Source organism: Carettochelys insculpta, chromosome 3 (genome assembly GCF_033958435.1).
Source record: "Carettochelys insculpta isolate YL-2023 chromosome 3, ASM3395843v1, whole genome shotgun sequence".
Lineage (NCBI taxonomy): Eukaryota > Metazoa > Chordata > Testudines > Carettochelyidae > Carettochelys > Carettochelys insculpta.
The window spans coordinates 85,641,329-85,666,934 of NC_134139.1; the positions used below are offsets into that span (position 1 = coordinate 85,641,329).

The window sequence follows — 25,606 nt, forward strand, 5'->3', positions numbered from 1 at the left end:
TCAATATGACCTGAATGTAGTTCATTCACCTACAACACACTTTAAAATCATGACTTCAATTTCATTCGTACTTGGAAGTTTGAGTAGGCATGAGTATATACAGCATTGTATCTTAAAACTCCATCTTATACAGTGAAATGTTGTTTCCCAGTGGTAAATCCTAAATCCTTGATCTCAAAGGAAGCATACTATTGCATAAGTTATGCTTCTTTGCACACCAGACTTAACCTGAACACAGCTACAGACATTTAAATCACAATATCACATTTTTATAGGTTTGCTTATGAACTTCAAGTCCAATAATTACAACTACTCAGTATTGACAAGAAAACTAAATTTTAAGGACAGCTTCAGGCAGCTCATTTAATGCTTCTAAAAGCAAAACCTTTATTGCAGCTCCTCAATGGGAGGGGTGGGGCCTACAGTTTAAAGCTACTAACTTATAAATACAGAGCAAATAATGATATCACATAGAAGAAAAACTTATTTACCTAGTAACTAATATCAGAACTGTAGTTCTGTTACACTGTTAGTACGTACACTGTCTAAATATAAAGTTCCAAAGAATACTCTTCCAGAGAGCACTGGTCACCCGACCCACACACAAGTTTAACATTAAGCTCAAGAAAAGCATGTTGTAGGACCTGGTTTTGCAAATAATGGTATGCTTCCCCACAAATTTAGGCATGGTAGGTAACTGCATCTCTTTTTGTGCATAAACAATCATTAACCAAGTAAAAAATCAACTACACCTCTACAAACTCATGGACAACAGTTGCAGATGCAGCAGTATTACAGATTTTCAGTAGAAAGCAAAATCCTGTTACTGGTGACAATGTATCAAGAATTTTAACATTGCTGAATTCTAAAACTGGATACACAGTTTTCCAGCGTTGGCAGTTAACGGGAAAACATTGTTTACACACCAAACATATCTGGTTGGAAATCAGAGAAAAGACAATTCCCACAATTTTTGCAGATTTACTTCTCGGTTTTGACTCACACACAGTGAGTGTGGCGGTCAACACAAAGTCAATCTTCTAACTAGAAGGGATAACTTTTTTTATAAAAATCTGTTAGGACTCCTTGGGAGCTATGAAATACTTAGTATATAGCATGTCACAACACAGCATGCTAGATTCAGATTTCTGATCTACACTACAAAAACAGATTGACCAGTTCTCAACCTGCATTAACTGGTAGTAAGATTTGAGACTCTGCTTTGGTAATATGTCGAGTAGGTTGAGAACGAAAACCTATGCTGCAGTACCAATATCATCTATACTTAATCTAGTCAAATATTCCTGATTCCTTGATAACCAAAATACAGGTGCATAGACACACACACTGAATTTCCAGTTGAGGTAAGCCCTGATCAAGGAGCCAGGGTCTCTGCTGCTTCTGGCACAGTAATTGAAAACAGGAGAGTGGGGGTATCCTGTTTATTGCATCGAGTGTAACATATGATTACCTGTCCTGTAGGTGGGTGGCATGTGTGTGCACCTGGTGACTGGTAAGGAGCTCCTGACCCTCAGAGACCAAGTTTGGGCTTCGGAGGCCACACTGGCTGAACTGGAGGAGCTAAGGGAGGCAGAGAGATTTGTTGATGAGGCTTTCCCAGACACTGTAGCACTGTCCCACCTCCAGCCTGACAGTCTCAGCACTGTTAAGGAGGATGAAAGGCTCAGGGGGAAGAGAGCAGTCAATGGCAGCAGAGGGAAATCATCTCATAGTTGGGACCCTCCTTCCAAAGGGTGTTATGGTATCCTCTTGCACTGAAGATACTGCTCAGAGGGAGGGAACACCAGTTGTTAGGAAGAGGCAGGTGTTTGTTGTGGGTGATTCGATCATTAGAAACATAGATAGTTGGGTTTGTGATGACCAGGAGAAGTGTATGGTGACTTGTCTGCCTGGTATGAAGGCTGCAGCTCTCTCAAGGCATGTAGATAGACTTACGTGTAGTGCTGGAGAGGAGCCAATGGTTGTGGTACATGTAGGTACCAATGACATATGGAGGGGTAGGAGAGATGTCCTGGAGGCCAAAATTAGGCTGCTAGGAAGGAAGCTGAAATCCAGGACCTCTGTGGTGGCATTCTCAGAAATGCCTCCTGTTCCATGCACAGGGCCAGGTAGGCAGGCAGAACTTCAGAGTCTCAATGCGTGGATGAGACGATGGCGTAGGGAAGAGGGGTTTAGATTTATTAGGAACTGGGGACACTTTTGGGGTAGGGGGAGCCTATACAGGAATGATGGGCTCCACCTAAATCAAGGTGGATCCAGACTGCTGGCATTAAACATTAAAAAGGTCAAGCAGTTTTTAAACAAAGAGATGGCGGAAACCCGATGGGTGCAGAGGAGCACGTGAATCGGACAGAGACTTCTCTTAGAGGAGAGTCCATTGACAGAGATTCTCTAGGGTTTAGCTAGAAAGAGAGGACGGGAGATGATATAATATGCAACAGCTCAGACAAGAAACACATGTAAAAGACTAATACATCAGGGAAGGACAGACAAACAGTAGCAATTTTTCAAGTGCTTCCACACAAATGCTAGAAGTCTAATAAGATGGGTACCTTGTATTAAGAGAGGAGATAGACATAATAGGCATCACAGAAACATGGTGGAATGAGGATAAATCAGTAGGACACAATCATATCTGAATATAAAATATCAGAAGGACTGAATAGGTTGTGCAGGTGGTGGAGTGGCACTGTATGTGAAAGAATGTAGAGTCAAATGAAGTAAAAATCTCAAATGAATCAAAATGTTCCACAGAATCACTACAGATAGTAATTCCATTCTCTAGTAAGAATATGGCAGTAGGGATAAATTATTGACCACCTAACCAGGACAGTGATAGTACCATTGAAATGTTAAGGGAGATTAGAGAGGCTATCAAAACAAAAAACTCTATAATAATAGGGGATTTCAATTATCCCCATACTGACTGGGTGCATGTCACCTCAGGATGAGACGCAAAGTTAAAATTCCCCCATGCCTTAAATGATTGCTTCTTGGAGCCGCAAGTACAGGAATCCACCAGGGGAGAGGAAATTCTCGATTTAGTACTGAGTGGAGCACAAGATCTGGTCCAGGTCGTCACTGTTACAGGACCACTTAAGAAGAGTGATCATAATATAACAACATTTAACATTCCTGTGGTGGGAAGAACACCTCAGCAGCACAACACACTGGTATTTAATTTCAAATAGGGGAATTACACAAAAAGGAGGAGGTTAGTTAAACAGAAATTAAAAGGTACAGCGATAACTGTAAAATCCCTGCGAGCTGCATGGAAACTTTTCAAGGACACCATAAGAAGCCCAACTTAAAATGTATATTCCAAATTAGAAAACATATTAAGAGACCTAAAGAAGAGCCACCATGGCTTAACAACCATATAAAAGAAGCAATGAGACACAAAAAGGCATCTTTTAAAAAGTGGAAATCCAATCCTAGTGAGGTAAATAGGAAAGAATATAAACCTGGTCAAATTAAGTGTGAAAATGTAGTAAGAAAAAGCCAAAAAACAATTTTGAGGAACAGCTAGCCAAAAACTCAACAAGTAATAGCAAAATGTTTTTTAAGTACATTAGAACCAAGAAGCCTGCTAAACAACCAGTGGGGCCCTAGACAATTGAGATACAAAAGGAGCAACCAAGGATGATGAAGCCACTGCAGAGAGACTAAATGATTTCTTTGCTTCCATCTTCAAGGCTGAGATGTTAGGAAGATTCCCAAACCTGCACCGTCCTTTGTTGGTGATGAATCTGAGGAACTGTCCCAGACTGAAGTGTCATTACAGGTGGTTTTGGAACAAACAGAAAAACTTAACAGAAACAAATCACCGAGACTGGATGGCATTCACCCCAAGGTTCTGAAAGAACTCAAATGTGAAATTGCGGAATTAACAATTGTTATTTGTAACCTACCCTTTAGGTCAGATTCTGTACCAAAGGTCTGGAAAACAGCTAACATAATGCAAATATTTAAAAAGGGCTCTAGAGGCATCCTGGGCAATTAAAGACCAGTATGTCTAACATCTACTGGGCAAATCAGTCAAAACATTAGTATAGAATAAAATTGTCAGACACTCAGATTTGTTGGGCAAAAGTCAGCATGGTTTCTTAAAGGAAAATCATGTCTCACTAATCCATTAGAATTCTTTGAAGAGGTTAACAAACCTGCAGACCAGGGGATCCAGTAGATATAGTATACATAGATTTCCAGAAAGCCTTTGACAAAGTCCCTCACCAAAGGATCTTGTGTAAATTAGGTTGTCATGGGATAAGTGGGTAGAGCCTTTCATGTATTGAGAACTGGTTAAAAGACAGGAAACGCAGGGTAGGAATAAATGGTAAATTTTCTGAACGGAGAAGGGTAACGAGTGGTGTTCCCCAAGGATCAGTCCTAGGACCAATTCTATTCAACTTATTCATAAACGATCAAGAGAAAGGGGTAAGTACTGAGATGGAAAAGTTTACGGACGATACTAAAACTGTTCAAAATAGTAAAGATGAAAGCAGACTGAAGAACTTCAAAACGATCTCACCAAACTGAGTAATTGGGCAACAAAATGGCAAATGAAATTTAATGTGGATAAATACATAGCAACGCACATTGGAAAAAACAACCCCAACTACACATTCAGTATGATGGGGGCTAATTTAGCTACAAGTCATCAGGAAAGAGATCTTGGCATCATCTTGGACGGTTCCCTGAAACATCCATGCAGTTTGCAACAGCAGTCAAATAAGCAAACAAGATGTTAGGAATCATTAAAGAAGGGACAGAGAACAAGATGAAGAATATCCTATTGCCCTTATATAAAACCATGGTATGTCCACATCTTGAATACTGCACACACGTGCGGTCACCTCATCTCAAAAAAGATATACTCCCATTAGAAAAGGTTCAAAAAAGGGCAACTAAAAGGAGGTTTGGAATAGATCCCACATGAAGAGAGATTAGAGACTAGGACTTTTCAGCTTAGAAAAGAGGAGACTAACAGGAATATGATAGATGTATATAAAATGATGAGTGGTGTGGAGAAAGTGAACAAGGAAAAATTATTTTCCTGTTCCCATGATATCAGAACTAGAGGACACCCAATTAAATTAATGGGCAGCATGTGTAAAACAAATAAAAGGAAGTTCCTCACACAGTGCACAGTCAACTTGTGGAACTCCTTGCCAGGGGAGGCTGTGAAGGCATAGTACTATAACAGGGTTTAAAAAAGAGCTAGATAAATTCATGAAGGTTAGGTCCAGTAACTGCTATTAGCCAGAATGGGTAAGGAATGGTGTTACCTGTTCAGTCCGCTCCCTCTGGGGCACCTGGTATTGGTTACCATTGGCAGTCAGGATACTGGGCTGGGTGGACCTTTGGTCTGACCCAGTATGGCTGTTCTTACGCTGTAAAGTGGTATCACTGTATTGGAAAAAAAATCTCCTACACCTGAAGTTAGACAGTGCATTTTTGGTGCCAGTCATGTGTTGAGACTCTCTCAAGAACATAGCGTGATGCAAAAAATTATGTATGATGCCATCCCAAAGTCAGAGAAGCTCTTCAAAAGTGGTGATGAGCAAGCCTCCTCCCTATGTATTTCCATAATGCGTAAGAGTTTGGACAGAATTTAGACAAGTATGCCTTTGACTTGTGGAAGCTCAAAGTTAAACCATATGAATCGTGATCTCCTCCTGTCAACAAGCCAGCTGGACACAACTAAACCACACCTGAAACATTTATTAAAATTACAATTGATGGCTGAAGGAAAACTGAAGGGTACCCTCCAGCAAGCACAACCCTATTTTCAAACCCTGGTCTACAGCGTTTATGAACCATTAAATCAGTTTAGAAATAGACAACTCCTCAATAGTGTGGCTACAAATACACTGATATCAAGCTCTTATATCAATATAGTATACTTCTGTAAAATTTGTTGGTAAGCGATACTGACATCAGCATCTTTATACCACTACAGCTGCATCCACATTATGGCATTGTACTGTTTTATACTTTACTGGTTTAGAAACAGAGTTCAGACCTACTGTCTTCCATTTTTCACTCATTACAATGATGTTGCAGTGTTATGTGAAAGGTTTTATGACAGTGTGGGAATCCATGCAGTCTAAAGCTCTTGGAAAGAATCTTCTGGTTTTGAAAGATTAAGATTTGAGGAAAACCATTCACTTCTGAATTTCTTGAACCCAGTACTTGGTAATCAGTTGCAGACTGAGTCCAGGACAGTGTCTCTGCATTTCTCAGCCTAGAGACTGAAGTCAGGCGCACACAGTTTAAAAGCAAAACCACCACTTGATGGGCTGGCTTCTGCCAGCTCTGAAGAAACAAAAGCTTACTTTGATATCTTGAAGTCTTAAGTGTCCTGCAATCACTATCAGGCACTTAGAAACTATCCTCCGAGATGCAGGAGAGTCATCGTGAAAAATCTGAAAATTCTCTCTAACACACACGCACACACAGTTTTCTTTAGTCCAACAGGGCACAAGCTATTTGTATTATGGTAGAACTTTGGGAGCCCACCAAACATGGAAAGCTGCAACCTGCTAGAAAATGAAAGACACTGTCTTTAAGACCTTACAATCCAATTGTACAAGAGACCAAGAATATAACTCTCAACACACTGAGCAACACTGGTCTGCACAGACTGTACTATAGGTCCCAAATTTTTGTTGGTCTGGTTTTTTGAGGTGGGGGGTTGGCCTACCTTAGTTCTCCTCTGGCATGAGTAAACTGCTGACCTCAAGTAACTATTGTTTTTGTTGGAAAGACAAATATGATTTTCGTACTTTTCCTGGGTCTAATTAGATATCCCCTTATTAAGGAATTACGGTGGAATTAAATTAGGGTGCCCCTTTTTAATCAATTTCTAGGATCTATTTGGGCCAACAAATTCTATGCCATGCAACCACATAAAAAGAAGAGTTATTGCCATAATGGGATTGGAAGGGTTGTCATCCGTAAAGTGGAGGTGAGAGACTATGCACTGACTGGACTGCAAAACAGTGTTGAGCTAGTAACTAATTACTAGTTTAGCTTTTTTTAGAAAATTAAATAAGAAAAATTACTAAATTTAAAAAAGGTAAGGTGAAAACCATGTAACTAATGGGATTTTTCATACTCCCAGGAAGTAGTTTTACTAACTTATCCTCTGGTGTAGACAACACTACGTCATTTGGAGAGCTTCTACCATCAGCATAGCCACCACCTCTCAGAGAGGAAAAGAACCTACACTGATGGGAGAACTCCTCCTGCTCGCATAAGCAGCATCTTTACTGACCACTACCACAGCATCACTGCAGCTCTGTACATGTAGACAAGACCTTGTAGCTTATACAACATTTTCTTCAGCAGTGTAGCGTGTGCTCCCAACAGTTACTTTCTTGAAAGAACGTCCTAGTGTTGACACAGCCCTAGTTTTGGTGCACTAGATGCACACACTCCAGAAATGAAAATTTTTACTTTGCCACAAGAGCACATGTATTTTGAACAGCATGGCTCTATACTGACAGTAAATAAAACCAAGTAAAATCTGATGTACCTAATCTTGGATCTATTAAAATTAAAACCCGCACTTCCTTGTCTGCCCCGACTCCCAAAGCACACATTACTAAAGCACACAACTATAAAGGGCGTGGATAAAATTTCCTTTTAGAAAGTAGTACTTATATTTACAGAACCATTTACTGTGATCCAAAGGTGCATCCCATGCATTATACATTTACAGAATAATGCAAGTACATTTTATGAACTAAGATAAATATACTCACATCCGGATATTCTTTTACAGGCACATATAGTTTTTCTTGTAACTGTACAATAGGTCCCACAGCATCTGGTAATTCAGCACTTCTCTTCTCCGTACTTCCATTTAATGTGTCGTTATACATGTCTTTCCGTACTCTGCTAATTTCTAGGGGTAGGGGACAAGAGAAGAAAAATTATGTATTAAACATCTCTTACATGACATTGATTTTTGTCTTCTTAAAGATTACAACTTTCCTCCTTTAACACTTCCCCTTCTAACTTTCTGAAAGTCATCGAGAAGTGTATGTGCAAAAGTGTAGCTTTCTTTACAAAAGGTATATACTAGCGTCCATGCCGATAATTAAGGGGAAGTGTTCTTTCTTCATGTTTTAAAGTCTGCCATCTAGCCAACCTATGTAAAAAAAAGAAAAAAAAAACTCCAGAAAAAAAAATGTGCATAAAACCGTGGAACTTTAAACAAAAAGCAGTTAATCATATTGTTTAAATACTGTGGTGCAAAGGTTCTAAAAATACAATAGAATAATTTTACTCATTCACAAAATTTAATTATCAAATAACACAAACTATGAAAACATATGAAAATATTTGTTTGATTAATTATTGTACTTGGAAATAAAAACTGCAATTACCATAATCAGGTCATTGTAGTATTTCTCATATTGACTCAAACCAAACCACATGAAGGACTTTTATCATTTTTCTAAGTTGTTATTCCATTTGTATTTTTTTGTATAAAGATAACCTGCATATTGCTACTGTCATAACTCATTTCCTTTAAAAATTAGCACAGCCAACTTCAAATTGACCACAAGAGGTGAATATTGTCTCACAGCATTAACACCACTTTCCCTGCCTACTGGGCCCTTAGAAGACATTTAGAAGTAAGTTACAGCTAAATAACAGCACAGAATAAGAGCCAGGACTGGTGGCTGGAAAGAAACTTTATGGGAAACTTGGCCACATCCCTGGTAAGTGGTTGCCCAACTAAATAAATAATGCTGGATTATGGATGTTGCTGGACAAAAGAGTTCTGGATTAGAGAGGTTCAACCTGTACAAAAGAATGGTAGGCCTAACTAGTTACATTTGAAATTGTGTCTTCTTCTATTTTATGTACAGCATCAAATGCTTTTAGTTTTAGGTGTAATAGAAAGCAATCCCGAGACCTGAAATAAGGTGTCCAAGTATGAGGCTTGAACTAAAGCAGTAGTATAAAGCAAATATGAAGCAAAGTTAGCCAAAGTTATGCTGTGCATCCACTGAATTCACAGAACCTGGTTGGTATTACAGACACACACAGAAATGCTAAATGCAGCACCTTTATGAAAGCACATTCCATAAGGATGGTACCAAAACATCCAGATACCATATATGGTATTAACATATTACTCAAAGATAACAAAAAGATACGCTGACCTATCCTACAAAAAGTCACAATGACAACATGATGGAGAGAGATATTTTGATTGAATCAACATTTATAAGATAAAGGACAGTAACCAGCCACGTCTGAGGGACAATACATAATTTATTTGAATAAGAAGGGTCTCAGAGGGGGTGTGTCTGTCTAGCCACAGTGGAAGTGTTAAGTCCTGCTATTAAGTGAGCTAGTCCATTGCCAAGGGCATTCATGTATGACATGCATTTGTGGCACGTATATGGCACTAATACCATGCTCTTTCAACTATCAACTGGGTCAGATGCCTTCATTAAAACAGTCTTGTGGTCTCATTAGGCAGTTTGACTGAGCTCTACTGCGTCAGCAATCTGGGCTGAACCACCAGAGCACATGGGAAGAACGTATATGCAGCCTATGGTAACTACAACTGGAACACAAGAATTAACTCAATAAGAACAGCATAGCTTCTCCTTCAGACCAAGGTAAGAATTTCTCCATTCTTATCAAGAAAGTGCTTTTATCATGGTTTGCACAAGAAAAAAAAAAAAATCATCTTACCTATGACCCCAGTAAGTAGAACTTCTGAGAGTTTTTTTTTTTTTTTTTTGTTTTCTTTGGGAGGCGAGGGGAGGGCTACTAGCATGTACATTGTATTCATAGTCATCACTCCACAAGGTTTTCCTAACAGACAAGAGTACACTATGGCCACCCTGAGCAGGAAAGTTCAGAGGGTGGACAAAAGGGGACCTTTACAAGGAGAGGATGCAGTCTCACTCCTCCACACTTTATTGTCCAAGGTTTTAAGTCCCTGAAGATCAGGCAAGGGTCTCCAATGTGACTTCACAGAGGAATTTAGGCATCTGGAATTAAGATCACACACCAGCATAGATCTTTTGCAGCAGACAGAGCTTAAAGCCAGAGATTGAGAAACACTCCAATAATAGGTGATAAATACCCCTTGGAACAGATGGCTACAACAACAAAAGTTACTATACAACATAAGAAAAGTCCTGATATTTAGCTTACTAGTAAGTATTTATAGAAGAGAAAATCCCTGCAGTAAGCAAAAACATACAGTTGTGATCCAACACACTTAAAACTACCAATCACAGATCCTAGGAAGGAATGGGGGCAGGGGAGGGAGTGTCAAGACTAACTGTCCCTTATGCTGTCATGCAGCAGTACAAAAAGTTTGAAACAAGCTCTTCCAGAAGTGATCTTCTAGAAGAGCTTCTTTCAAAAGATCTCTAGTGTAGACGTAGCCTAGATGTTTTTCCTTATCACTACCTGTCAGGATAGTGCATGCTTGTCAAAGAGTGTGTCCACACACTAAAAAGCCAATCAAGAGCAATGAGCTTTTTGAGAAGATAACATCCAAACAGATACCACTCTTTCAAAAGAGCAGGCCAGGGATCGAAAACGAGGCCTTCTCTTTCTGTAGAAGGGCCCTATGGATCATCTACACACCTTTTCTTTGAAAGAAGCTTTCAAAAGAGGGCACTTTTCCTGAAACAGGAAAGGAAGAGTGATTTTGAAAGGAGCACCATATTCTTTTGATATATACTTTGTGAGTAGATGCTTCATGGGCTCTTTCGAAAGAGACAGAAAAGTTACTCACCGTAGTAACGGTGGTTCTTCGAGATGTGTCCCCGTGGGTGCTCCACATTAGGTGTCGGGCTTGCCCGGCGCCGCAGATCGGATCTTCCAAGCAGTTTCTGCCGGACCGCGCATGCGCCAGTGCGCGCCACTCCCCCCGCGCGCTCCCGGCCACGTGCGTGATCCGGTCCCCGCCAGTTCCTTGACCAACCGCCTCGGATGCTCCTGCAAAACACTAAACAGAGATCCGAAGTGGGGAGGATGGGCGGGTAGTGGAGCACCCACGGGGACACATCTCGAAGAACCACCGTTACTACGGTGAGTAACTTTTCTTTCTTCTTTGAGTGTCCCCGTGGGTGCTCCACATTAGGTGACTACCCAGCAGTAACCCAAGATAGGAGGTGGGTAATCGGAGTATGTGCAGCTTGTCCCCGAGAGGACCGCTGTCGAGAGACGGGTATCCTCTTGGAATACCCTGTGAAGGGCGTAATGTTTGGCGAAGGTGTCACAGGATGACCAGGTCGCCACTCTGCAAATGTCTTTTTAGCGCAACGCCCTTGAAAAACGGCTGTTGATGCTGCCACCGCCCTAGTGGAATGAGTTCTGGGCATGGCCAGGAAAGGAGTCTTTTTGAGTTCGTAGCACTTTTTAATGCAAGATACGATGTGCTTCGAGATTCTCTGCGAAGAGAGACATTCTCCTTTTGATTTGGGAGCGACAGAGACTAGGAGTCTATCCATTCTCTGGAAGGACTTGGCCCTGTCTATATAGAAAGCTAGCGCCTCCTCACGTCCAGGAGGCGTAGGCGCGCCTCTTTGTCAGAGTTATGAGGCTTTGGATAAAACGAGGGTAAACAATAGGTTCGTTAGTATGAAGCTCAGAAGAAACTTTAGGAACAAAGGCTGGATGCAGCCGTATGGTTACCGCCTCCTTGGAAAAAACAGTGCAGGGTGGCGTTGCCATAACTGCCGCAAGCTCGCTCACCCTGCGAGCTGACGTGATTGCAAGAAGAGACGTCGTCTTTATCATAAGGAGGCGGAGGGAAACCGTGGCCAAAGGCTCGAATGGTGGTCCCCTTTTCGCATTAAGCACCAGGTCCAAGTTCCACGAAGGTGGAAGCGGTTTCCGAGGGGGGGGGGTATAGGTTTACCAGCCCTTTAAGGAACCTGGTAACCATAAGGTGGGCTAACACCGTGTGCCCTGTCTCTCCGTGTGTGAATGCCAAAAAGGCGGCAAGGTGGACCTTTAACGAGGATAGCGAGAGTCCTCCTCTCTTGAGGTCCAGTAAATACTCTAATATCACAGCCATAGGCAACGAAAGGGGGGCTAGCTGTTTGGTAGAACACCATGCCGTAAAGCGAGTCCATTTCTGCTTGTAGGTCTTCCTGGTGGAACTCCTCCTGCTACTTTCTAGGACTTGCTGCACTTCCCTCCATACATGTGCTCTCTAGGGAGCTGAGCCATGGATTAACCACGTTTGTAGTCGCAGGCCTTGGGGGTGCGGATGCACTATGGACCCCTGGGCTTGCGTGAGCAGATCCGGCGCCACCGGAAGGGGCATCGGTGGCCGGTCCGACATGCGCAGGAGTAGGGGGAACCATTGCTGTCGATCCCACGTTGGGACTATCGGGATCATTCAGGCTCCTTCCCTCCTGACTTTCTGCAACACCTTGTGGATGAGCACTGTGGGAGGGAAAGCGTAAAGCAGGGGGCCCCTCCAGGAGATCACGAAGGCGTCCCTCAGGGACCCCCGTCCCAGTCCTGCCCTGGAGCAGAATCGTGGGCACTTCTTGTTGTGCTGAGTAGCAAACAGGTCTATCTGGGGAAAAACCCCATACGTGAAAAATCGGTTGCAGCAGATCGGGACGGATCTGCCACTCGTGCGTGAGTGCAAAACGCCTGCTCAGCTGGTCTGCCTGCACATTGTGAGCGCCTGGGAAGTACGAAGCTTCCAGGGTTATATTGTTGGCGACGCAGCAGTTTCACGACCGGACTGCTTCTGCACATAAGGCACGGGACCGAGCTCCTCCTTGCCGATTCATATAAAACATGGTGGAGGTATTGTCTATACCGATCCCGACTACTTTGCCTTTTATATGGTCTCGAAAGTGTCTGCAGGCGTTGAACACTGCTCTGAGCTCCAGTATATTTGTGTGCAGTGACTGCTCCGTGGAGGACCACAGCCCTTGCGTCACCTCTTCGCCCATGTGTGCTCCCCACCCTATGAGGGAGGCGTCTGTAGTAAGAAAAACCACTATGTGTGGTTGGTGGAAGGGTACCCCTGTTAGCAGGTTCTCGGGGTTTACCCACCATTGCAGGGATTTGCGCACCTCTGTTGTGGGCGACGCCACCCTGTGAACAGTGTGTGCTGCCGGGTTGTATACGCTCGCCAGCCAGTGCTGCATGCTGCGCATGTGTAACCTGGCGTTCTGTTGTACGAACGCCGCTGCTGCCATGTGGCCCAGCAGCTGAAAGCACGTCAGAACCAGCACCGTAGGGCTGAAGGTGAAGACTTGCACGAGGGAGCCAACGGCCCGAAAGGGAGTCTGTGGTAGATACGCCCTCGCTGTAATAGAATTTATGCGTGCCCCTACGAACTCTATGTCCTGCGTGGGGTCTATCTTTGATTTTGTCAGATTGATAACCAGGCCGAGCGAGAGAACGTGCCTGTTGTGATGCATATTATGCGTAGTACCTCCTCCTTCGAGGCCCCTTTGAGTAGGCAGTCATCTGGATACTGGAATATAAATACCCCCTGTCTGTGCAGGTAGGCTGACACCACTGCCAAGGGCTTGGTGAAGACTCCGGGGGCCGAGGAGAGGCCAAACGGTAGGACCTTGTATTGAAAATGTTCTTTGCCTACCATGAGAAACCAGAGGAATCGTAGGTGAGCCGGATGAATAGTTATGTGAAAATACGCGTCTTAAAAGTCGAGGGCTGCGAACCAATCTCCATCGTATAGTGCCGTAAGGATGGAGGCGATTGTGATCATCCGAAAGCGTTGCTTGCGCAGGTACCGGTTGAGGCCTCGAAAATCTAAGATGGACCTCCCGCCTCCTGTCTTTTTCCCCGTGAGGAAGTACCTGGAGTAGAACCCTCTCCCTTGCAGTTGCTCCGGCACTCTTTCCACTGCCCCTATGAGCATGAGATGGTCTACCTCCTGCTTGAGCCTTGCCACGTGGGAGGCCTCCTGGAGGTGGGACCTGGGTGGAGGTCATGGCGGTGGGAGCGACTGGAAGGGGATGGCGTACCCCGTGGCTATGATCTCCAGCACCCATTTGTCTGTGGTGATCCTTCGTCACTGGTTATAGAATGGTCGGAGGCGATGGTGGAATAACCGCTTCGGATGACCTTGCGACGGTAGTGATGGCGCAGCCCTGGATCTGTGTGTCAAACTTGTGGCCTTTGGCCCTGCCCCGAGGACGCACGGCTGTGTTGGGAACGACGCCTGGGAGTTCTGTACTGCTGGTGCTGTTGATGTCGCCCTTGCTCATAACCCCTGTGGTACTGGGGGCGCTGTTGCTGAGTCCGCAACATCCAGGGCGATCTGAACTCCCGTCCTCGAGGCCGCGTAGCCTTCTTGCATGATGGCCTTGAGCACTGGTTTCTTGCCCTCTGGAAGCGAGTCCATGAGGGAGGTTAACCTAATGTGGTTATCGAAATTATGGTTCGCTAGATGCGCTGTGTAATTTGCCATTCGCAACAGTAGAGCGGAGGAGGAGTAGACCTTTCTGCCGAACAGCTCTAGCTTTTTGGCATGTTTGTCTGTTCCCCCACATTATGACGACTCCACCACCAAGGAATTTGGTTGTGGGTGGCTGAACAGGAACTCCGTGCCCTTTGTCGGCACGAAGTTTTGTTTTTTTTTCCGCTCTCTTGTGGACAGGCAGAATAGTCGCAGGAGTCTGCCATATCATAGTGGCAGACTCCAAGATTGCGTCATTAAGCGGTATTGCTATTTTGGAGGAGGCCGGAGGTCTCAGATTTTTGAGGAGCTTATGGTGTTTCTCTTGCACCTTAGCTGTCTGGATGCCTTGCGTGAAGGCCACCCTCGTAAAACAGCTCTTAGAACTGTTTGAGATCGTCCGGAGGATGGACGTCCCCCGGGGCCGTAGCCTCATCCGGGGAGGAGAGCGAGGAACCACTGGGATACGTCTCTGTGGACCCTTCCGGTTCCTGCTGGTGATGGTACACCCTCTCACTAGAGGTTTGCGAGGGAAAAACTCAGGGTTCCATAACCAGTCCCCCCTGAGATGCTTGAGTCTCTGTCCCCGGTCGCAATTGCCCTCGGGGGTACGAGATCGTTTGTGGGGATCTTTCCCTGGTAGATAGCCGATGGTGTCTATGCCCCGCGTGGTAGGGGCGACCATGGCAGTATAGGCACTGTTCTTGGGCAGGTAACCTAGACCACTCCCTTGGTGCATACCCTCTGCGTCTGGGGGAGGGCTGGAGAGAGCGATTTTGCATAATAGTCCAGCGGTTCAAACCCCAGGAAGGGTGAAGGTGGTCCCAGCCAGGGTGAGGCTGGTTGCAAAAAATGGAGAAGGGGGCTCCGGGTAGGCTAGGGGGGACCCCTGCCTTCTGGTTGGAGTCTGTAACATAAGCGGAGGGCTGTGAGAAAGCAACTCCGCAGCCCTGTGCGGAGAGGGGCTGCAATGCCTCCTCTTGTGTGCAGCCTTCCCCCTCCCTTGAGGAGGTAACTCCGCCCCCTGACGTACAGGGGATCCCGGCCCCGTCCGCACCGAGCTCGGCACGCTCGAGGGCGGTGCCGCAGGTGCGGTGTCCTCCGGTGCCTGCAGGCTGCGTGCCTGCGCGCTCTGCACCGCCAGTTCCCCGGGGGTCGGTGCCGCTGCCTGCGGTGCCGCCGGTACCGGCGCTTGTTTAGCCGCCACCCTGCCTGCGGTGCGGGGCGGCTGGCTGATTATCCGAGGCTGAGCCGCTTCCACGTGGCTCTCCGTGCCGCCGCCGATCAGCTGTTGCTGCAGCTGGGGGCTGCTCGCTCCTCCCGTCCCGCTCGCTATTGTTGCCGGCAGGGATCGGGCTGGGGAGGCTTTCCTCCCTTTTTGGCAGCTTTTCTTTTATGGGCCCCGCAGGGTCCCTCCTGCTGCGGCCGCTCCGGCACGTCTGGCTGGAGGGCCTTATGAAAAGTAGTTTTAAGCCGGTGCCCTGCCTGCGGTGCGGGGCGGCTGGCTGATCATCGGAGGCTGAGCCGCTTCCACGAGGCTCTCCCTGCCGCCGCCGATCAGCTGTTGCTGCGGCTGGGGGCTGTGCGCTCCTCCCGTCCCGCTCGCTGTTGCTGCCGGCAGGGATCGGGTTGGGGAGACTTTCCTCCGTTTCTGCACTGATGGAGTGAGGGAGGCAGCTTTCCTTTTAAGGGCCCCGGAGGGTCTCTCCTGCTGCGGCCGCTCCGGCACGTCTGGCTGGAGGGCCTTATCCAAAGCAGCATTTTAAGCCGCATCTCCCTGTCTCTCCTTAATCGCCTCTCGGCAGGACTCACATTTTTTTTAAAGCCTGAAGAGGACATTGTTGGTGAGTCTTTGAGTTTTATTAAGTGGGTACTTAGCACCTTCCCTGTGCTTCTTTTCCCCGTCCGATGGCCTGCCTCAGCAGGAGGGCTGATGGCCGTAGCTCCTGGCCTCCAGCGCTTGTTACTGGGACTGGCTGAAGCTGTCCCGCTCGTAGTTTGTTTGTTGTTGGTTCTTTTTTTTTTTTTTTTTTTTTTTGCAAAATAACAACTGGCTAACTCATAATAGCCTAAGTATCTGAAAAAAACTTTGAAAGAAAAACAGTTAAAGTCGTTGAATACGCTATTTGGCCTTAGCCTAGTCGGATTCCGTCTGCAGCCGACGGCGGTTAAGAGGAACTGGCGGGGACCGGATCGCGCACGTGGCCAGGAGCGCGCGGGGGGAGTGGTGCGCACCGGCGCATGCGCGGTCCGGCAGAAACTGCTTGGAAGATCCAATCTGCGGCGCCGGGCAAGTCCGACACCTAATGTGGAGCACCCACGGGGACACTCGAAGAAGAACCTTTCTTTCGAAAAAATTTTGAAAGAACGTCCTAGTGTTGACACAGCCCTAGTTTTGGTGCACTAGATGCACACACTCCAGAAATGAAACAGACATATGTAATCACTTTACTTCAGCTTTACTGCCACTCCACAAGAGTCTAATTAGCAATACAAGTAGCAGAAAGGAATGAATCTCAAACATCAGTGGTAGCAAGCAATGAACACATGTAATTTGTCAGAAAAAAAATGTAAGCCTACCTCAACACACCCATATAAGATGCTAAGAGCCTACTAATTCTCTGCTACCGAAATGCCAGTACTTGAGAAATAATGGAAATATAATTCAAACAGATTAGATTTTAGTAACATTTAAGTTAAGGTCTTAAATTTTTTTAAGTAAATAATTGATTTAAGTCACTTTTTTTTACTAAAGCATTAATTAATTTGAAATTGTGCTATTTTGGATTATAGTTTAAAATAAAATACATTATAAATGATAATGGACAACTGCTTATCCTACTACTAGTGTTGGTTTTAATAACTTTTGGGTTGTGGTCTAGTTTTATAAAAACACAGACGATACTTCACAATTTCATTTAGAACAAAGAATAAATCTTCAATGACATAAAACCTCAATACAAACCAAGTCTACTGCAAGATTAACACTGACAAGTTGCTTAAAGTTGGAAGAAAGTTGGAAGTTGTGAAAAAAAATTAAACATTTACACAAATCCTGTTACTGAAATTGCCAAATTAAATTAAAAATGCAACATTAAAGAGAAATAAAATCCATGATCAAGAGTAACTAGACAGTAACAACTCAATCCCATTACTCAGGCTTATTAAGGTGCTTTAGAAGCTTTCAGAATTAAAATTCTTGAAAAGAAAACCGAAAACTTTTCTGTTTTATGCAGTTTCCATCATGGAATACAACAGCCACATGATGAACACAGTCATTACAACCCCAACAGAAGACATCGCAGTTAAAATTTGAGACACTACTTTTATGATGCAATCTGTTTTCTGAAATGAAATAAAGCTGATTTACAGAGAAGTTTCTCTAGGCAGAACACTACTTTCAACAATAGCATATTATGCACATTCATAATCAAATTCTGAATCCTCTGTTTAAAGTAAAAATGGGCGCACACAAGGTTTAATATTATATACATGTTGTCCTAAGCCTGGAGTACAGTGGTCCATATGTGGTCCAGCATCCCAGTAGGTGCTCGCTGACTTGAGCGCTCCTTGGGAAAAGCCAGGCACCATGCTCACCAAGTCCTCCCACACCCTCCAAGAACTTTCAGAGTGCATCAAATAACTCATTTGTGGGATTGAAGCTCAGGAAGAGTCAGGGAGGATTAGGGACACTCAGGTGAAGAGGCAGGGTTCCTACTGAGCCCCTTGGTTGGGAGTCAGGATGCATCCCAGTAGCGCGAGATTCAATGCACTGTAGGGTCCCAGTCCTGACACCAGCTGCACACAGCTACCCTGCCTGTTGCCTCAAGTGCCTATGCAGACTCTGCTTGCTTGGTGCTAGCCCCTGTACTGACACTGGAGCACAGCCACACAAACAGAGGCAGCTGAGAGGCCAGCATTGACCTTCCATGGTCTGGTCCTAAAACAGGAATTCACCATTCAGCTCCTGAGGATGTGGGACTAGGGATGTACAAACTGTAGTAGAAGTAAATCGTATTAAAACTAGGGCATACCACTTCAGAACACACATTCTAATCACGTAAATGAGGCTAAATAAAATACTTTTCAAACTTCTTTCAGACCTCAACAACTTTAGCAACTGAACATGAAATCCTATGTCCAGAAGTAACCTTGGCTCCAGACACTGGAGTGTTGTAAGGAGCAATTTTTCAGCACAACTCACTAAATAAGTATTTGTTAACTTCCGGAGTCAGTATCCTGTCTGTACTCTTGACTGATTTTCCATTAACTTGAGCCACTTTAAAATGTAACTTCCTCGATGATTTGAAAAAGTATCAAAGCCTAACAAATACATGGCTATTTTTGTTTTTCACTTGTGTATGACAGCCGCAAAGTAATTACTGAAAAAGAATTTACTCATACATCGATCAAATGAGCTATGATATTATTTCCTTCCAAATCTTTTGATTGCAAGTTTAGGATATTAACAATATGAAACTATACTAGTATGCTAATGTGTTTGTGGTGTGACGGTGAAGCGGGAGCACTGCCCCTCCTAACGAAGGCAAGGCATGGGAGGACAGAGAGTCCCTTCTCTCCATAGATTTGACAAAAAATAAAAGGTTCCTGCCCACACCTTACCTTTGTTGGACAGGACAATGCCCTCTTTCACTGCCCCAAACTACAGCCATACATATTAGTGTAGTTTCATACAGCTGTTTTTCCGGGAAGGAAAGAATATCCAAGCTGATTTATCTATGCATCTCATTAAACTAGGGAAATACAACCTAGATGGGGTTACTATACAGTGGGTGTATAATTGTTTGGATACCTGTTACCAGAGAGTAGTTATTAACAGCTCACAGTCATGCTGCAAAGACATAAATGACATTCTGTAGGGATCAGTTCTGGATCCGGTTCTGTTCAATATCTTTACTGATGATTTACATGAAATTATACCTATAAAGTCTGCGGACAATAACAAGCTGGAAGGAACTACAAGTACTTTGGAAGACAAGATAATAATTCACAATGATTTGGACAAACTGGAGAAATGGTCTGAACTAAATAGGATGAAATTCATTAAGAACAAATGCAAAGTACTCCACCTACACAAAGGCCCTATCAGTTGCACACATACAAAATGGGAAATGACAACATAGGAAGGAGTACTGTGCAAAGATCCAGGGATCATAGTGAACAAAAAGCTAAATATGAGTGAACAGTGTAACACTGTTGCCAAACAGCAAATATTTTGGGATGTATTAGCATGAGTGTTGTAAAGAAGACAAAGAGTAATTGTGCTCTACTCTGCATTGATTGACACAGGCCTCAACTGTGTGTGGTTCCAAATGCCTTATTTCAGGGGAAAAAAAAAATACATGGACAAACTGAAGTCCAGGAGAAGAGCAACAAAAATGACTACAGGTCTAGAAAACACATGCCTTTTGAGGGAAGACTGAAAGAACTGAGTTTGTTTTAGTATGGAAGAGAGATGACTGAGAGGACACATGATAACAGCTTGCATGGACCTAAAAAGTTGTTACAGGAAGGAGGGAGATAAATTATTTTTCTTAACTTCTCATGGCAGTACAGGCTGAACCTCTCTAGTGCAGCAGGCTCTCACACAGCAATATCCACAGTCCTGCATAACTTTAGTTAGACAAAACAGCCACTTATCATAGTTGTAGCCAAGTTTCCTGTGGTCTCAAAGTCTGCTTCCAACCACCAGTCCTGGCTCTCCATGTTCTGTGCTGTTAATCAGCTGTAATTTACCCCAATTGTTTTCTAAGAGCCCAGTAAGCAGTGGAAGTATTGTTAATGTAGCTACACAACACTGACCTCCTGTGGTCCAGCAAATTCTCTTCTTCAGCACCAGTCAGTTCCTGAGGATGCCGGACTAGAAAGGTTCAACCTGTACAAGGAGCAATGTACTTAAATTGCAACAAAGTGAGGTTCAGGTTGGTCATGAGGAAAAATTTCCTGTCAGAGTGGTTAAGCACTAGAATAAATTGCCAATGGAGGCTGTGGAATCTCCATCACTGGAGATTTTCCAAGAGAGGCGAGATAAACTCCTGGAAGGTAGGGTCTACCTGGTGCATCATCCTGCAATGAATGCAGGAGACTGGACTTGACCTCTCATGGTCCCTTCCAGTTCTGAGTCTATAATTTGACATTTCTACAGATAGTTAAGGCATATGATTTAAGTATCTCAAGTGCCTTCCAAAATTTGAGACACACAAGTTGTGAAGCATGCTTCCAAAAGTCTTAGAAAAGCAAAACTCCACTGCAGAAACTACAGAGCCTCCAAAAAAAAGCCAACAATCTGTTACTGGCGACATCTGACTCAGATCTCGGATGATGAAAATGAACATGTCAGGGAAGTAGAATTAGTTAACTGGTTAAACGGGGAGCTACTCAAGCTGAGCTGAAGATGAGGCTTACCAGTTAACTACTAACATCCCTAGTGTTGGTACACATTGTTTTGGATCATTACTGAGCAGAAGCCATCATCCAACATGGATGCAAGTCCTCTAGAATGGCAGTTGAAACACGACAGGACACATACATCTCTAGAGCATTAGGCACAAATATCTTGTGATTACATCTACAAAAATGCCATGCAAATCCCTGTTCATTTTGGTTTGGGTTGTTGTTAAGGGAGACAATGGGCACTGCCAATACAGGATGTATTATCGGACAAGCTATGAGACTTTTGTCTAATACAGAAATTAAAAACTACCTTAAATATTGAGTCTGTTCTGGTATGGCTATGGTCTGAAGAAGTGGGTCTGTCCCACGAAAGCTCATCTAATAAATTATTTCGTTAGTCTTTAAAGTGCTACTTGACTGCTTTTTTGTTTTGATAAAAACTACCTTGCATGCACACAGAGGAGATTCAACAGCACCTCCCAACAGCCCCTTGAGTATTGTTTCTGTTTTCAGAACCACAGACCTATCTTCAAGAATACAACATATGGAAGTCATGCAAAAGTATACTTTCAGTAAAATATATCGTTTATATATTTGACACTTATGTTCATATTTTACTGCCTCTCTGCAAAATTCATTTCTACTGATTTTGTTCCTCTGGGAGTCCAATTCAAGAATAGTATTTAAGATGATTAATCTGTCAGTCCAATGATTAATAGACTGTTCTTTTAGCACTTTGTCAGCTACAAACATCAAAATTCAATCATTTCCTTTTGTGAGCAGATCCTGCAGGTACTGTGTCGAACTGACTTTAAAACCCAAACCCAACACACCCACAGGCTATTCCCTTTCTAAAAGCCATCAGTCGACTTTTTAAGCGTCCTCTATTTTATAGGTAGAATATCATAATTCATACAATTCTCAATCTAGCATTCTTATTAACCAGAAAACTACAGTTGGTGAAGTGATAGCCTTTTTCCATTAATTACACGTCTAAATACTATACTGGTATTTTCTAGAAAGTTTTCCACCAACACCAGTACATTAACTCTATCAGCCACAGCAATGGTTGAAATGGCAGCACAGGCAAGGAGTGGCCGACGCTGGCATTTTACTATCACGTAGATCTGTTCTTAACCATGTTTCAGCAATGGAGTAGACAAAATAGGTAACCATCTACTCTGTACACTTGCGCTGTTATTGCTGTTAGCAGCAATGGAGCTGCATTAGGTCCGTGCTAGGTATGTTAACGTTTAACCAATAAGCCTCTCTTTAAATGGATGAGGCATTATGGTTAACTGGTAGGTGGGTGGATTAGCACCCTGGCCACCACAAAGAGTGGACTGCTATAGCCCCACGTGGCCCACTGTAGCCAGGGGCATTCCAGCACAGCTGGAGCAGCCTTTGTATGCAGTGGGCCGGGCCCAGGAGCACTGCATACAAGGATGCTCCAGCACAGCTGCACAGCCAAAAGCAGCACACTTCCACAATAGCTTCAGGAGTACTGGGGGGGAGGGGAATCTCCAGTCCTGCCAAAGCAGCTCTCATCATCCTCCCCAGCCGCCTCACTCCCCACCACCATTTAATCAGTTAAAACTTAACCTGTTAAGTATTTAAATGGGATTTTTACAGCCTTCAGCCTTGCAACTACTATATACCTGGGAGCCGGTGCTGAAGGTTCTGAATGTCCTCTCATAAAAGCTGCAAGTCACTGGCCACTTTTTGTACCAACTCCAAGTACCTGCAATGGTCATATGGTGGAAAAGACAAAAAGGAAAAGTGACTGCTTTGTCCAGGGATAATGAAGAAGTTCCCATCACTATCTGCTGACCAGGTTCTGCCTCATCCTCCTTGTACACCAAGAAAACTGGTTGGCAACAATGAGAGCAGCAGCATGACTCCTGAGAGAGGCCTAGATGTTTGGCCCTTTAGATCCCATAGATACCAATAAAGCCAGAGAGGGATAAATCAGTTGGACAGGACTCAAAGGAAATCATTTCCAGTGGCCCCTGGGGAGAGATGGTCCACGCTTGACTGAACTGCAAGCATAATCCCTTGATTCTCTATGACAGAGTGTACAAACTACTGCCCTCAGACCATGTTTTGAATTATGTTATGCCAGGATCAGCGTCTTGTCCGGATCCACCCATCCTCAAGCAGCATCAAGGGCTCTGCATGGCTGGCAGTCGCCACCAAACCAATTGCACCATCTTCCAGCACACAAGAGAACTACACTACACAGTTCCCAGAATCAGAACAGCATCTCCATGTGGCAGCCCTCCCGTCTGCCACCAAAGGAAAAAAAAGGCATTGTGCTCAATGCCCTCTCAGTATATTGCGGCTCCAGGCTGAAGAGCCACACCCAGATGCAGCACTCTGACCAAAATGTTCACTGGTCCTGCTTTACACAGAAATATTGATATAGCTATATCCTCTGATTCATCCATATTCCAGAACTGCTCCACAAGTAGCAGCACTACCAGATGTCAGATGATTGGAGGTGAAACAGGTCCTAGGAAGAGGAATGTACACTCCTCCAGAGAAAGAGCATCCTTTAGCAGAGCCAGGCCAGAAAAAAAAGACTGCTGATAAGAAAGGAATATATTCTCTAGTGTTGTATAAATCCCAGTATGCCCTGCTGTCCCACAGGTTCCCACAATTAAGTCTGAGGGATCTGATGCATCAGAACCAAGCTGGACAATCTTTAGATGGAAAATGTGATATTGACAATGCATCCACAGCGGTAAATGTACCTGTATGTCATACCCTGGGATCGAGGGAAGGAGATAATTCCTGAATCCCAGGGTGCTAGACATAGTTGGGCAGTTGGGAAATAGTAATTACTATTTAAAAAGTTATAGAACAGGGTGGCCAACCTGCAACTCTTTAATGAATGAAATGCGGCTCCTCTTTGGAGCCGTGCATTCAGACTGCTTACCGCTGCTCTGCGCATGTGTCCCAGAGCCTGGAGAAAGAAATCCATGGCAGCAGCTCCAGTGAGTCCCAGTTATAATGTGCACTGGGTTACACAAGAAGTGCCTGGCTCTGGGGGAAGGGAGGAGAACTGGGTTAGAGCAGAGGGCTGGGGGTGTGTGACTCTGGAGGGAGTATTAAGCCACATATATATTGATACACCTTATAGACATATAATATATATCTAGATATCTACAGGTAAAAATATATAAATATGTGGCTCTTTATACTTTATCCACAGCTACTTTGACTTTCAGTCTCAATGTCTGGCCACCCCTGGAACAGATTATTTCCAAAATGACAACTATTTACAAAATGCCTTCTACCTAAGCTATACAACAAAGTGAAGGAGGACATGATTCTGACTCAGGTCATGCAACAGTAAGGAGGAACTGGAGAGATATCAACCCACACTCTCTCTTATCGTCCATGGGAAGCAAAAGGAGAGCTACTGAGCATGTATGGGAGGGCCAACAGGCACTATTCTAAAGAGCTTCTTCACTCAAGTTCATGGTGCAAATGTATACTTAGATGTGAAACAAACATAGAAACCATTTATATTCCGACATCATAGTCAAGTCACATTTTAGATCCTTAAACACAAGAAGTTCTGTGGCACCTCGTAGACTAACAGATTTTTGGGAACATAAGCTTTCACTGGCAAAGACTCACCTCGTCAGATGCACGTCTTTGCCCACGAAAGCTTATGCCCCAATAAATCTGTTAGTCTATAAGGTGCCACAGGAGTTCTCATTCTTTTCGTGGATACAGACTAACAGGGTTTCCCCTCTGATAATTGTAGATCCTTATATCTTTCAACAATTGACAGTTGGAAAAATTATTTTGATATACTATCAATATTAGTCTGTAGCATTAAACTGTACTTTGTTTTGCATGATCTGGTGGATTTTAAGAAATAACTAAATTGCTTTCAAATTAGGTTATTCACTGCTCTATGTATTTAGTTTTTATTTGTATTAAAACCTATGTTTATGTTACAAAAAATTGAATTATTAGATTCCAAATTAAAGTATGTTGAAAGACTTCCCTCCAGCACCTCTCACCAATGCAAACATTAAAGCAGCATAAAAAGAACCATGGTCATAATGATGATGTGTATTTTGCTGAACATACTGCAGACATCAAAAATAATGCATATACCAATTTCAGCAGGGTGAGGTAAAAAGGGGGCCCAGCTCCAGCAGGGTGGGGCCAATGGCAAAAGGGGCAGGGCCTTGGGCAATCACCCCTTAGCAGTGCCCGGACCATGGCAGTGAATGCTGCTCCCCCTTCCCCCTCACAGGTACATGGAGCAGTGCAGCCCTGGCACTTCAAAGAGGCCTAAAGTTCTGTCTGCCATTGCAGAGCTCCAGGCCCCTTTGAAACGCCGGACCCTGGGGCAAATGCCCCCGCTTTGCGCGCACACCTTCTCTGGGGGCCTGATCAATCTTAAAGAACTACTTGCTAGATATTGCAATTGGCCAATCTGCATTAACTCTGTCCAAGTTAAGCCCTTGAAAACATTATATACTGACACAACAAAACAGCAGTCATGTAGCACTCTAAAGGCTAACAAAATGATTTATTAGGTGATGAGCTTCTGTAGGACAGACTCATTTCCTTCAGATCTACTGTGAACGTTAATTAGCATTACTAGCTCAACAGCACTTCCATTATTTGGGTGGAACACTGGCTATCAGCTAAATTGGAGGGCACTTAGACATTATCAAAATCAGCCCTGCAAATCCCTAC

General features: G+C 44.0%; 1 protein-coding gene across 7 annotated transcripts in view; it reads right to left on the bottom strand.

Moving 5' to 3' along the window:
* The window catches only part of QKI (QKI, KH domain containing RNA binding), a 255,289-nt gene that overhangs the window by 171,060 nt on the left and 58,623 nt on the right, over positions 1 to 25,606 (bottom strand). For all 7 annotated transcript variants that reach the window (XR_012645002.1, XR_012645003.1, XM_074990274.1 and 4 more), the window contains exon 2: positions 7,791 to 7,933. Coding sequence is in view for 5 of the 7 variants with exons in the window: in XM_074990274.1 (XP_074846375.1) it covers positions 7,791 to 7,933 (143 nt within the window). In the remaining 2 variants the exon portion in view is untranslated. The remainder of the gene's footprint in view (positions 1 to 7,790; positions 7,934 to 25,606) is intronic.